This window comes from Lygodium microphyllum, chromosome 28 (genome assembly GCF_053477565.2).
Source record: "Lygodium microphyllum isolate KBCC chromosome 28, Lygodium_microphyllum_v1.1.10, whole genome shotgun sequence".
Classification (NCBI taxonomy): domain Eukaryota; kingdom Viridiplantae; phylum Streptophyta; class Polypodiopsida; order Schizaeales; family Lygodiaceae; genus Lygodium; species Lygodium microphyllum.
In genome coordinates this window covers 29,939,412-29,954,627 of record NC_141162.1, presented here as the reverse complement: position 1 = coordinate 29,954,627, position 15,216 = coordinate 29,939,412, and the positions used below count along the sequence as shown (strand labels likewise).

Here is a 15,216-nt window from a genome sequence, read left to right as displayed (position 1 = left end):
TGGGACAACATGCCTCTCATATACTTGGTATGCACATTATTTGTGACAAGTATCAAGGACTACTCTATCTTTCATCACAGAAGGAGTATATCCATAAAGTCCTTGAGCACTTCCGTATGCAGGATGCGAAGCCTATTGGTTGTCCATTGCCTTCTCATATGAAGGTATCATAGGCCGATTATTCGCGGGTAGATAAGCAGAAGGTCAAGATGGCCAAGATTCTCTATGCATCTGCAATGGGCAGTCTTCTATATGCCATGATAGCCACCCGTCCATATATTGCTTTTGCAATTGGTGTGTGGCATGTTATATGGCTACACTTGGCAAGAGGCATTGAGATGTCGTGAAAGGTATCATGAGGTACTTGAAGGGCAATGTTGATATGTGCATTTGTTATGGAAACCTAGATATAGAAGTCGTGGGGTCCACTGGCTCTGGCTATGCAATACATGCAGACAATAGGAAGTTCACTTTTGGCTATGTGTTCACTTTTTCTAGAGGTATTGTTTCATGGATGTGTAGGGTGTAGAATTGCACGGCCCTCTCCACTATAGTGGTTGAGTATGTTGCAGCCACCATGACTTGCAAGGAAGCCATTTCATTAGGCCATTTGGTTATTGACCTCGATATGACAGACGCTATCCCTACACTACATTCGGATTCTCTGAGTACTATCCAGTTAGCCAAATATCTAGTCTTCTATACAAAAATGAAACACATTGACATGAGGTATCACTTCATTCGTGAGGTCATTGAGGATGGGACTATTGATCTTGTCAAGATCTTGACTGACCAAAATATGCAAGCTTGCTCAGAAAAAGTCTCTTTGTGGAGCCTTTTGCCTTCCTTAGGAAGATAACAAGCGTAGGATGAGATGTCGTCTTTCCTCATTCTATTGTACCTATGTACACTTGTACTTTTTTCTCTTTTCCTTTGAGGAAGATTTGCCTTCAAGTGGGAGGTTGTTGGGGGTAAAGGAACCTTTGCCCAGCCACCCATGTATTAGTACATTGATAGTACCTGTGCTGCCTACACACTACATGCATGGTAGGCGCCCATCATTGTCACTTTATTCTTTATTATTTCAGTGACATTTGAATAAAGGGAAGGCCGGTCACACATTGTGATTGTTGGAGTTCCCACATTTGGAGTCTCTCTCTCTCTTGCTCTTGCTCCTTTCATTCATAGCTCTTGCTCCCGCTTGTGCTTCTACTTCTAGGGCACACCTCCCTTCAAGGAAGGCAAGATGGAACTGCTAAAACTAGACTAAGAAAATGAAAAAAAAGCCAAGGCCTTCAAAAGACCTTCAAAGATCACAACCAAATAACCCTTATTTGTGAAATAAAGGTAAATGATGGATACGACTCAAAATTTTAGGTTGTGCGAATTCAACTCTTCAATTTTGATTTTAAAAAGGTAAAGTCATACATTTAACTTTTTATTAAAAATGACTCACAATAAATTCATTTTTACTTGCAAATGGCAATCACACAAATACCATTCCTCTTAGCCATAGCATAGCATGTGCCGATTAGAGATCCACTAAATGAAGATAAACTAGTTTTCTCTACCTACTAGTAGAGACATAGGGAACTCATAGTCAAGTGTGGTTTGAGATACTACATCAAAGCCACTTTCACTCATATCCTCTTTTTAAGTTGCTCTAGATTAATCAAGAACTATGATCCAACCACCAGATTCAATAGGTTCAAATATAACATAAAAATTAATGAGAACTATGATGAATGGATGGCCAACTTTGAGTTCATTTTGAAGTTAGGAGAAGAGACATTAGGTATCAGAAGAGGACCAACAAAGTATGTTGGAACATAGAAGACCCCCCAGGTCTCTCAGAGGTGGGAGGAGAGCTTAGTGGTTAGAAATCATGGAACTACAATGAAATTAGTGGCCAACAAAGGAGTCCTCCTAAGAGTTATACCAAAGGAAGATTTGAGGGTGACAACACAACTCTTTCATCACCTCTTTACCTACAACAAAACCTTAACTAGCCCAACCAAGATAAGTAAGTGGCACTTGGAAGACATATTGACAAGGAACCTAGTTAAGTAAGACTCGAATGGGCATGTTATAAAATCCCTAGCCAAGGAACCAAGGATAGCTCCAAAGAATCCCAAAGTGAAGCTTAACTTCACAACGGCTAGGCATAATATCATTAACTATGTCATCTCACTTACCTGTATCATTGCTATCGTAGTGGGAGTGCCCATCCAAGAGATTTTGCCACCACATATAGATCCACCCACATTGTCCAAGGATTCATATGAGGATATCAAAGAAAGAGAAAAGAGACACCGAGAACAAGAATGAAACCCCATCCATAGTGATGACATTAGTAAGAAGAAGGATGAGCACAAATAAGAGGAAGAAGTGAGCTCATCTTTAGAGGATTTTCATGAAGGAGACACAAAAGAAGAGGGATTGATCATGTATGCTACTAAAAAGATGTCAAGGAAGGAACAGAAAAAACTAGAAGCTAGAATGAGATAATCACTAGAAGAGTATGAAAGGGCTATTAAAGCATCTATAGAAAAGTCCATGCACAATAAGGACCAATCCATCATGCAAACCTTATAGAGTAAAAAGGAGAAAGTAATTCTAGTAAGGGAAAGGAGAAGGTGACAAAGGAATCAATTTGAGCCAATGGCTCAAATTGGTACCATGCAAGTATCTATTAGAGTTCACAAAAGCAAGACCCATACCTAGAGTCACTACAACCAATCCAAAAGAGAAACCTCTCCTAGTAGATACCATGAAGAATTCTGAAGAATCTTCCAGGGGGATAGAATGCAACATGGATAGAAGCCCTTGAGCAGATGTGCAGAGAGCTAAAAGAAGATAAGGCCAATACACTCAAGGCCGACCAAGAGCTCCAAGATAAGTTGGAGAGGACATGAGAGGAGTATAAAAGCTTCTTGATTAAATCAAAAAAGAAGGTTGAGGAGCTCCAAGATAAGTTGGAGAGGACATGAGAGGAGTATAAAAGCTTCCTGATTAAATCAAAAAAGAAGGTTGAGGAGCTTCAAGCTCAACTATAGGTACACAACAAGACACTAAAGGAGATTCAAGAAAAACAAGAGGAAAAGTTCCAACACCACCTAAAGGAGCACAAGTTAGTACTCACAGATCTCCAAATCCAACTAAAAGAGTGTGCCACTACACTCAAGGACTTCCAAGAAAAACAAGTATGAGAGCTTTAAAACCAACTCAAGGAGAATAATTTAGCACTTAAAAATCTCAAAGATCATCGTCAAGAATAGGAGACCGCTATGAATGAGCTTCAGGATAGAGTTAAGGAGCAATAAAATCTCAATCTATAAGCTACAAAATAGAAACAATAGAGTTAAGCACTTAGATAATAGATATAAGCTATCACCTCTCCCTTACTATGATCAAAGTAGCATAGGGGAAAGAAAAGATAGATCTACATGAGAGACAACATTGGGAGCATCAACAAATACAAGACCAATGGAGGAATGCCTCATATATGTGGGCTTGTAGGAGACCATCTCCACCAATTTGTCAGAGACCATGAGTATAGGAGTGCCTCATATATATAGGCTTGTAGGAGACCATCTCCACCAATTTGTCAGAGACCATGAGTATAGGAGTGCCTCATATATATAGGCTTGTAGGAGACCATCTCCACCCATTTGTCAGAGACCATGAGTATAGTAGAAAATGACATACAAATGCTCTATGAGACCACTTTGATGAAGCTCTCCAATGACCTAAGAGTAGCCCTATAGAGTGAAAGTCAACACAAAGTTCAACCAGAGGCCTGGAAACTAGTCATGGTGAAACAACAAGAACTATTAAGGGAAGTTATGATGACAACCCATATGCCTCAACCTAAAAATCTAGAATAACTTAAGGTTGTCTCACGTTAGTTTCCAACATATTAGAAAGTATAGAGAGGATTCAAGGAACTAATCTAATGATAGAATGGTCAATCTAGGACAACCTAATTTGATAGTTGAGGTAGAAGGGCTGTGAAGAGCATGAATGCAAGGCAGCATGTTTGATACAATTTGAAATGACCTAGCAAGCTCTCCCATCACCTTAGAGCTAGCCACAGTCATGATGTCCCCAATGGATCTCCCAGACTCACTAAATTTTGGCACAAGGGAGTCAAAAGAGCACCCAATAGATGAAGAGAAAGACCTAGAGTAGAAGAAGACCTACACAACCATGATCCAGACCTCACAAGCTCAACCATAGAAAGTGATAAGTATCACATCCCCCTAAGCTCCTATTATAGAAAGTAATAGAGTATCGCATTTCCCCTAAGATCCTACTAGAGGAAGATGATGAAAATCTAAAGAAGACAATGCAAAAATACTAGGAGAAGCAGGAGACACTCCATGTTGTGATATATGATTTTAAGGTAAATGTGGAGAGCATATTTAGGAAGCCACTCTTATTATGCATTATATGGCTGCTCATACGAATAGCTAAAAACAGTGTTGCAAAGTGGTTGAAACCTTTAGATGTGGAAGCTTATCAAAAGTCACATAGAGTTCAATGAAGTAGGGGAAGGTGCTGAAATTGAAGCTTAAGAAAGAATGACTAAGACTACCAAAATGGCAGTATCCCATCCTAGGAGGCAACAAGTTAGCTCGGGAAGCCTTCATTTACTACTAAAAGGAAGATCCTTTATTTACTTTTGAAAGAAATAGTAGGTAGATTCACTTTGCTGCACATATCCAAGAAGACATAGCCATGAGTATCAAGAAAATGAGTATGGTAGGTACAATTTCCCAAGGATTCCCAAGATCAAAGTGGCCCATATTGACAAGACATTCACTAATTACCCAAGCCCCTCCTTTATCACTATTTGCAACTACCTTTACCTCCACTTTAGCCTCCTCCAACAACCAATAACCCCTTATGAAGACAAGAACTCCATTGGAGGAATGCCTCATATATGTGGGCTTGTAGGAGACCATCTCCACCAATTTGTCAGAGACCATGAGTATAGGAGTGCCTCATATATATAGGCTTGTAGGAGACCATCTCCACCAATTTGTCAGAGACCATGAGTATAGGAGTGCCTCATATATATAGGCTTGTAGGAGACCATCTCCACCCATTTGTCAGAGACCATGAGTATAGTAGAAAATGACATACAAATGCTCTATGAGACCACTTTGATGAAGCTCTCCAATGACCTAAGAGTAGCCCTATAGAGTGAAAGTCAACACAAAGTTCAACCAGAGGCCTGGAAACTAGTCATGGTGAAACAACAAGAACTATTAAGGGAAGTTATGATGACAACCCATATGCCTCAACCTAAAAATCTAGAATAACTTAAGGTTGTCTCACGTTAGTTTCCAACATATTAGAAAGTATAGAGAGGATTCAAGGAACTAATCTAATGATAGAATGGTCAATCTAGGACAACCTAATTTGATAGTTGAGGTAGAAGGGCTGTGAAGAGCATGAATGCAAGGCAGCATGTTTGATACAATTTGAAATGACCTAGCAAGCTCTCCCATCACCTTAGAGCTAGCCACAGTCATGATGTCCCCAATGGATCTCCCAGACTCACTAAATTTTGGCACAAGGGAGTCAAAAGAGCACCCAATAGATGAAGAGAAAGACCTAGAGTAGAAGAAGACCTACACAACCATGATCCAGACCTCACAAGCTCAACCATAGAAAGTGATAAGTATCACATCCCCCTAAGCTCCTATTATAGAAAGTAATAGAGTATCGCATTTCCCCTAAGATCCTACTAGAGGAAGATGATGAAAATCTAAAGAAGACAATGCAAAAATACTAGGAGAAGCAGGAGACACTCCATGTTGTGATATATGATTTTAAGGTAAATGTGGAGAGCATATTTAGGAAGCCACTCTTATTATGCATTATATGGCTGCTCATACGAATAGCTAAAAACAGTGTTGCAAAGTGGTTGAAACCTTTAGATGTGGAAGCTTATCAAAAGTCACATAGAGTTCAATGAAGTAGGGGAAGGTGCTGAAATTGAAGCTTAAGAAAGAATGACTAAGACTACCAAAATGGCAGTATCCCATCCTAGGAGGCAACAAGTTAGCTCGGGAAGCCTTCATTTACTACTAAAAGGAAGATCCTTTATTTACTTTTGAAAGAAATAGTAGGTAGATTCACTTTGCTGCACATATCCAAGAAGACATAGCCATGAGTATCAAGAAAATGAGTATGGTAGGTACAATTTCCCAAGGATTCCCAAGATCAAAGTGGCCCATATTGACAAGACATTCACTAATTACCCAAGCCCCTCCTTTATCACTATTTGCAACTACCTTTACCTCCACTTTAGCCTCCTCCAACAACCAATAACCCCTTATGAAGACAAGAACTCCATTCTTTTTTGACATCAACTCTAGATTTCATTGAGTGGCAAATGGTTCATCGTTACCTCTACACCCTATTACTGCCAAGCTATTATACCCAATTATTAGAGGAAATGGTATACAGTAGGTACGCCGTGTGTATGCAGCCAATTTATCCAAAGACATCACTACAACTATGGGAGCATGCCAAGGAGTACCTTCTCAGCCAAGGGTTGTCTTCAACACAACTTAGGCCACTACTTGAGTGATCTATCCCTCTCCTGTATCTAGTCCTTCGTTGTGTATTTATTTGTAACTTAAGAAAAATAGAAAAATAAAAAGGAAAGAAGGAAAAAAGAGAGAAAGAAAATGAAAAGAAAAGCACACACACATTTAGTACACCCAAGTAACACCCTTGCCCCTTCCCCATGTCACAATCTTAGGGCACATCAAGGTTCAAACACTTCAGGCTAGCTTGGATAACGTATTACCTTAATGATAGCATTGGAACACACTCTTCCACCAATTAGATCCTCAAGTATGGGACAATATTCTAAGTTTACTTAGCTTTTGGCCTAGCTCCCAATTGCACATGCATAAACACATAGTCATCATTACATGAGATACATCCCTTAGGAAGATCAAAAGTGACAAATAAGTGTGAGAAAGCTCCTCAAAATCCATCAACATTAGTGGCATGTACCTATCGTGATCCCTTTAGCATCAGCCAATTGCCTCTTCCTCCTCTTCAAGCTACCTCCAAGTCTCTCAATTTATTTTATCCCGCCACCCACATCTCTTCTTCCATATAATACCATCCATTCCTGCCATTTCCCTCATCAAATGTCCCAGAGCCTTTAACTAGCAGAGCAACACCATCCAGTCGGTAAGAGTGCCATGGGACTGGTACTCATCTAGGTAGTGGGATAAATGTTAATAGCAAGACAACAAGAAGTAGACGAAGAAAAGCAGACCTATGAATTTTGAACAAATATTAGCATAAGTAATTATTTTTGTAAAATTTGGTGCCATTGTTTTATGAGAGCCAAGCTCCCTCCCACGCAACTTATACTTTGCAACTAGCATTCTATGCCTAGTTTATTCTTTTGTCAAGACTAAAGCTTAGTTAATGTAAACAAGGCCATGATCAATTGAAAAGGACCACAAAAGGGGCAAAATGTCCAAGGGGGATGGGAAAACCCTAACCCTAGTCTTTGTATTTAAAGGATAAGAAAGAATAGAGCATGCTATTCATATAAGTGTGAATTTTGAGTTCTTATTTTCTTTATTTCAATTGTGGGAGAGGGAGAGTGAGAGAGTTGAAAGTGTGTGTGTGTATGAGTGAGAGATCGAATGGGTAAAGCTTACTTCTTTCTTCTCTTGAGCACTCTCCCATGCCTAAGCTCATGCTTCCTCCTTTATATGAAAATGTTGTAGAGGGTTGAGAACTAAAGGAGCACACTCATGGGTCATGGAGTTTCACAAGGGGATCCTTCATGCTTGAAGGGAGGCTACACAAGCTCACTACAAGTGGATTGTGGCATGAGCAAAGACATCATACTTCATGAATCAAGCCTCTTGAATGAATAAGAGGATATCCAAAGTCCCATCATTGAGCTTATGGAGGGCAACAAGTATCCATTGTAGTGATAGATGCCACAATTTAAAGGACAAAATTTGTATTGTGTATCTTTGTCCTCTTCCAACCTATCCCTGATGATGAAGAGGATCGAGCAATGGAACCTAGTACGTGATCGGCTCAAGCCTATTGTTGCAATTTTCCTAGGGGATTGAAATATGACTATGGGTCAATCAAAATTGATCTCACATTACAAATCAAAGGTTGTTTTTTGAGAAGATATCATGGGATAGATTGGTTGCCAAGCATGCGTTTGTTGATGTAGCATTGACCTTTGGTAGCTTTCGACCATTCTACATGTCAGGAAACATGCTACCAATAGGAAGCAAGAGAAGCCCTAACTCTAGAAGTACAATCCATAGTACTTCTAGAGTTAGGGCTTCTCTTGCTTCCTATTGGTAGCATGTTTCCTGACAATTATATGGTTTCTACTATCCTACAAGAGGTTAAGATTTACATTTAAGATCAAGAGGCCTCTAGAGTTAATGTTGCAAAAGTTCAACTAAGAGCTAGATGGGAATTAGAAGGGGATGCTTCAACTCAGTTCTATTTGAAGCTCTCAAGAAGAAAGATCAAAGGGAACACATCAAACATATAGAAAACTCTAAGGAAATTTAAGGGGGCCTTCTATGGGCATCTCTCAACCATTGTGGATCATGACCATTGTGTATCTTGGTCTGGATGAGCCGTTTTTTGACTGGATAATGGGTTTTGGATTTAAGATGATTAGATAAAGGGAAGTCATTAAGTACTTGGGATGCTCCTTAGGGTTGGGTCTTAGACAACAAAGAAGTCTTAGTTTTTTAAAAAATAAAGCTAATGAAAAGGTCATGAAGTGTTCCACAAAAAGGGCTACCTTTGTGGAGAGGCTATTAATCCAAAATTCAATCTTGGTACCCATAATAGTCTTTATTTATGATGTCTTTGGGTTCAATTATAAGTGTTGAAATGACCTTGAAAATATTTTCAAACACTAGTTGTGGTTCTTTGGAGAAAATCATCAATGGCATTCAATCTTGTGGGATCTAATTATAGTCGAGAGAGCAGAAGGAGGCCTTGGGATTGAACACCTCAAGGATAAATCTAGGAGATTATTTCTTAAGTCTATGAAATGTATGGACTAAAGTCATCCATAGGTTGTTGTGCTTAAATTCTAGATAATTTAGAGCAAGATTCCATGTGGCATGTGGGAGGACCTTTCATGGTTAGACCTACTAATTTGCAAAGGGCTTCAACTCAAGATTGATGGGTCTAAAATGGTCTAAGGTTTCATTTAGGATTTGAAGAGCACTCAAGTTGACATTGATTGGGTAGGCCCTCAAGATATAAGGGGTGGTCCAATCCTATCTAAGGTCATTTGGCTTCAACAAAAGCATATAAAGGAAAGTATCTTCTGATTCAAGAGAAGCCAAGACTTGCCAATGCTATGTAAGCAAAGGAATGAGAATATGGCTTGATTTGTGGGACAAGAAGGCCTTGATATGGCGCCCCATTAGAGATGTGACTCTGCAATACATGCTAGATGATAAAGAGACCAAATGGTTGGAAAATATGTTATCCAAGCATAATAAAGAATGGCCTACTTCCTTTGTCCTCAAGAGGATCAGTTTTCTAAAGTGCTTTCCTACAGAGAAAGGGACAACTTTAAACAATGCATGGAAGAGGTGTGATTTCAAAACGAGGGATGGAAGGTTTATCCTTGGAGTGCATGAGCATTGGAAGAGAAACTACCCAAAAACCAAGCCTAGAACTTGGAAAAGGAGGATAAGAAGAGTGTGGGGAAGCATCCCTTAGAGGAGGCTCATCCTAATCCTTTAGAGGACACGAACAAGTGGAGAATAAGAGAGAGGCTTGCAAAGCCTAGAAGATCATTCCCTCTCTATATTGTATGTAAGGGACATGTTGAACCATTGCAACATTTTCTTTGGAGTGCTAGGAACCAAGGTTCTTGTTGCACAAGCTTATGAAATGGGTGCGTCATGGAGATTTTTATGGAAAATTTGAGTATATAGTAGCTCTCTTAGGCAAGTTGAATGAATTGGTGCCTAAACTCTAGGATTTGATCAGGGCAGTCACAATTCACCAAATCTAAAAATTTAGTAACTCTAAGCCTTTTGGAGATGTAGCAAGAAGAAATAACGCTGTTTGTATGAGTGAGATTTTGATGGTCTTTAGAGAGCTTGATGAGAAAATATCTAGCTACCAAGTTTTTAATAAGTTTATGAAAAGCTCTAATTGAACTTTAGTTGATGTGTCACAATTGTTGTAGGTGATGTATAGATTTATCAGAATATACACTGCATTATGACGAAACTTTACATGAAACTATTCTCTGAGTGCAAGGAACTATTATCATCCTACAAACTTCTTACATAAACTTTCAAATTTCTTAAGAGAGGAGAGAGAATCGAGTCAACCTAAATAGTGGATTGTATAAATCATCAAGCTAAGTTACATATGTTTCGAGATTTATTAATCTAAACAATCAATGATGACTACTAATGCCATAGTTGCATTGACAACAATCGATAAAGAAAGAGACGAGAGATGGATGTTATTTGTAATGTTAAGTAGCTCAAAAAGCTACATCTTTTCTGCAAAATTGTCGCTTTGTAATGCATGCCAATTTGGCAATGTTAGGGGAAAGCGTGTCGTAGAAATCAAACTCACACACGCTAGGAACTCAACCCATGCTTGATCCACTATACCACGAACCCTTTAACCAAATTACTCAATTGGAGTTGGATGCGTTTTCCTTTTGGGGGCGTCACTGGATTAGCCCCTTCACCTTACATGCAATTTATTAATCGAGCACGAGGAGGCGATTCGCAATTCACGAGTAATGCGTCGATAAGGCACGTGATACGGCTGTGCTGGTCAAACCTGCTTTTACAGCCTTTTTAACAGTCCACGGACCACGAGTTCTGTTAATATTCTCCCAGCTACCAGACCGAATTCCTGTTTTGCAATAGCGAGAAATAGGAAAGGCTCCGATTTTCAAGTGGGATTATCACAACACGAAGCAGCTACAAACGAGGCATGGGGCTGCAGATAACAGTGGAGGAGGCGTGTGTGGTGAAGCCATCGCAGCCCACTCTGCAGCACCGCATGTATCTGTGCGCCACAGACATGCTCATGAAGTACAGCAAGCCCTCCCGGACGATTCTATTCTACCCTGACGACCGCGTGAACCCTGCTAGTGCTTTCGCATCTCTGCGACAGGGCCTCGCCACTACGCTGGTAGCCTACTATCCATTCGCTGGCCGACTGGCTCTCGACGAAGACAGCGGGCGTCTCGTTCTTGACTGCAATGATGCCGGGGTGGAACTCATCCTGGCGCGCTGCGATAGCGTCTCCTACTCCGACCTCGCCTCCGACAACTTCCTCCCTCGCCCCTTCTTCCGCCAGCTTGTTCCCATGGACGATCTCCCTCGAAGCGACCACGTGGGCGTTCCCCTAACGGCCGTGCAGGTATATCAGATGCTAGGTACACAGAGAGAGAGAGAGAGAGAGAGAGAGAGAGAGAGAGAGAGAGAGAGAGGCTCTGTGTGTCTCAATACCTATCTTCTCCTGACGCCGTACTCCATTCGTGTCTGTAGTTAACCGTCTTCCCCGGGGGCCTCACCGTGGGTATTGCTAACCAGCACTCTGTGGCGGACGGGTTTGCTTTTTGGACGTTTATCCAAACATTGGCCCAAGCCTGCCGTGGCGAGCGCTTCACTCTTCAACCTCTGCATTACCGCGCTCTTCTTAGGCCAGACACTGTCATGCACAACAAGTTCCCGCTCAAGCCCGCCCCTCCCAAGCCGGACATCGCGCCCTGCCCTGATGACTCCTTTTCTTACAGCTTCGACGCCTCTGATCCTCAGAATCCACTCCTTCAGGTCGTCGTTCATTTCCGCAAAGAGATGCTAGACACACTGAAGAAAGCGTGCAGCTCCGCAGATATAAACAGCAGCTCTGGGTTAGCCTCTCCCGACAACTCCTTCTCGACCTATCAAGTCCTGTCTGCATATTTATGGAAAAGGTACATAATGGCGAGAGGATTTGACGACAGAGCGCCCGTCCAGTTTCTCCACCTGCTGGATATAAGGCATCGCATTGTTCCACCGCTCACTTCGGCCTTCTGTGGCAATGCGATAGCCGGGTTCTTCACGGTCGGCACGGTGAAGGACATCAAAGAAGAGAGCCTGGGTGGCACTGCTGCGCGCATCCGGCAGACCATTCGCGAGGTGGACGATTACTCCATCAAGAGGTTTATCACAGAGGTGGAGAACCCGGACCTCTCGCACGTACCCATCAATCTGTTTCGCCTCCGTAATGCCAGCCGCTTTCCGGTTTACGAAGCCGGCGATTTGGGATGGGGAAAGCCCGCGGCTGTCCGACCACCCATCTCCGATACAGAAGGTGAGGCCACATGGTATCCAAGCAAGAAGCCTGGAAGCATAGATGTTGTTTTTGCTCTCCTCAAGACTACCTGTGCTCGTTTCTTCTCGCCCGATCTCTACGCCCACGACCCTCTCGATATCTCCCTGCTCACCCCAAGCGTCCTTACAGCAGGTTGATAACGGCTAAATTGGCTATCGTGCTAGTGAGAGTTTTGTACAAGGGTTTCTTGGCTTGTGGCCTTCATTCGCGGAAATCTGAAGAGTACTCAGGAGTCTTGAACAAGGTCTCCTGCATGTAGCAGGCTGCCAGAACCAGTGACTCGTTTGCCTTCTCCTTTTTTGGGTAGAGATGGACCATACATTGCTCAAAATTTGTGATCAAAAGTCGATCTGAGTTGCAGTTGAAAATCTAGAGAGCTACTTTGCATGTTGATTTTAGATTGTTCTTGCCTTTCTTTTCCTTCTTTCCCTTGTTTTTCTCCCCTTTGATTGTGATCGACTTTCTAGTTCTCTTTCTCTCTTTCTTATATAGAGCACTCACGACCAATCATTGTTGGTAGTTAACCTGGTGCATGAAAAATAGGAGCTCAATCGAATTTTCATAATATGCATATCATGGCTATCGGTATCACTTCCGTTGGCTGGTGAATTGGGTGGTATCATATGACTGATTTCGAATGAACAGACTGATTTAGAAAAGATGTGTAGGGTTCTTGTTGGGTCATATTGTAGTCTATTTTATATTGCTTCTTGGTCTGGAATAATGCATGTTTCCGTAGAAACCCCAATATTTATTTCCATGTTGGTTTGAACAATTGTTGGAACTTGACAATTTCTGATGCGCAATGAAGTTCCTAATTTCTTTTTGCCAATTTGGTTAGGTTTGGAAGTCCAAGGCTTTCTACTTCTCCAGGTTGTGTATAATTTGTCCATGCAACTTTGGTGAGCTTGCATTTCTCACTATCTCTTGATCGTAAAAAAAGTTCATGGCCAAGTTTTTAAGATGTTTCAATCCAATTGTGGATAGCTTCTAGCAAGACATAACATCTTTCTATTAGTTAAGGGGAGGTTGGGGGCGGGTGCCATGTGGTAGCCTCAACCTCCCCAAGAAGATGTATCTTGAGGAGGATGCCATTTGGATGGATGAAAGTACTCTCATCCAACAATATCCCGAGTTCATCTTGAGACGAGGACATCTCGATTCCTCCAAAGGGGAGAGAATGTAATATTTCCACTTAAAAATATTATTAAATTGACTTCCCGCACACCGCATGAAACTCATGCAAAGGTTATTCTCAGTATTGGAATTACCAGCAGTGTAACCTGTAAACCGTACACGAGAATCAAGGCCTCCGCATTAGCAAATTGGGACCGAGGTTCAAAAATTGCATAAACCACGGGGAAACTCCCTCTTGGGAGGAAGTTAAGTGGATAAGGTGTAATTTATTGCAAATTTTTTACTAAATTTTCCCCCAGTCGATGTGTGGTTGAGGGAAGGGGATGGCTAGGTGGGTGAGGTGGTAACCAAGGGGGAGTCGTGAGCTGCATGCATAGCCCACGTTGGGGAGGTCCCCTCTCCCCCCCTTGACCTATAAAAATCCCCCTAGGGGGGTAACGAAGGGAGAGAGGGACTGCGTGAGGCTTAGAGTTGTCATCGTCGTAGGAGGAGGAAGACGTCGTTGTGGCTGTCGAAGGCCGTTGATTATCACCGCAAGGCCGCTATTGGCCATCAGACCGTCGCCATTCTCCAGTCAAGACCACCTTTCTTCCTTCCACCCGAATGACCTCATGTAGTTCCACATTAATTCGTGGCTATTGTCCGAGTCAGAAGCTCCTAGAAGCTTCTTTTAGGAAGCTTCTAAGGGGGCTTCACTAAGCCCCCTTCCCACCAATCACTCACAAGTCCATCCCTACCCATGGGTCTTTGTAGAGAAGAAGAGAGGCTTCCTTAACACCCCTTCCCACTAGATCCCCCAATAAGTCTATTCCTAGCCGGGGTTTTTTGAGAGGAAGAAGAAGTTCTTAAGCATCCCTTTCCCACAAGGCCCCCACAAAACCATTCCCAGCCCCGGAATTTTAAGAGAAGAAGAAGAACTCTCAAGCCTCCATTTCCGCAACGCCCATTCACAAGAACCCTTTCGCGAACCCCTCTTTTTCCGAAAGAAAGAAGGCCCAAGCTCCAAATCCTAAGGCCTTCCATAAGCCAAATTCTGCAAGTCGGTACTTCAGTCAAGGATTCGTACTTCAAAGGGGATCTCCACATACGAGGGAGACGGGCAAAGATCTTAAGGTTGCGAACCAAGGCGAGTAAGTTCATAAACCGCGAAGGCAAACCAGAAGCCGAAATCACGTCTACAATGGCCCCTAAAAAGTCACAAGGCGCGCTTGCGTATTGCAATTATGCATAGTTATTTCATGGACTAGGATTCACTTATGCTTGTCAAATCCACCTAGCTAAATGCGATTGAAATAAATTGGCTATTTGAAATTTACTAGAAGTAACTCACGATATGAAGATTGGTCATTGGTACCTTCAATGGAATGAATAGAAAAAAACATAAGGTGTCTATGCATTTTAGGACCTTATTAGCAAGTTGCCTTTTGTGCATTTCAAAGTGACAGTCTAGAACGCCTATTGCCTAGCTTTATAAGGTCGAAATTATTAAAGTACACCTTTGATTAGGCATGGAAAGATTAAATCGCATGTTGCATTTTTAGACAAATCTTCTTTGTAATGATTCGTTAAGGAAGTCGTTATCAGCCATAGGAAATAGCAAAGCATGGAAAAGATTCTAAGGGTTGCATGAAGTAGGTTAACTCTAGCTTAAATTGGAATGAATCGCATTTATCTATG

The 15,216-nt window shown here is 41.7% G+C and overlaps 1 protein-coding gene across 1 annotated transcript; it reads left to right on the top strand.

Annotated features, from left to right (window-relative positions):
• Positions 1–10,903: 10,903 nt before the first annotated feature.
• On the top strand, positions 10,904–13,144 carry LOC148011300 (hydroxycinnamoyltransferase-like). The gene is made up of 2 exons (XM_087670772.1): positions 10,904–11,445; positions 11,574–13,144. The coding sequence occupies exons 1-2, from the start codon at positions 11,014–11,016 to the stop codon at positions 12,537–12,539; spliced, it is 1,398 nt and encodes a 465-aa protein (XP_087526898.1). The 5' UTR covers positions 10,904–11,013; the 3' UTR covers positions 12,540–13,144.
• Positions 13,145–15,216: the final 2,072 nt, after the last annotated feature.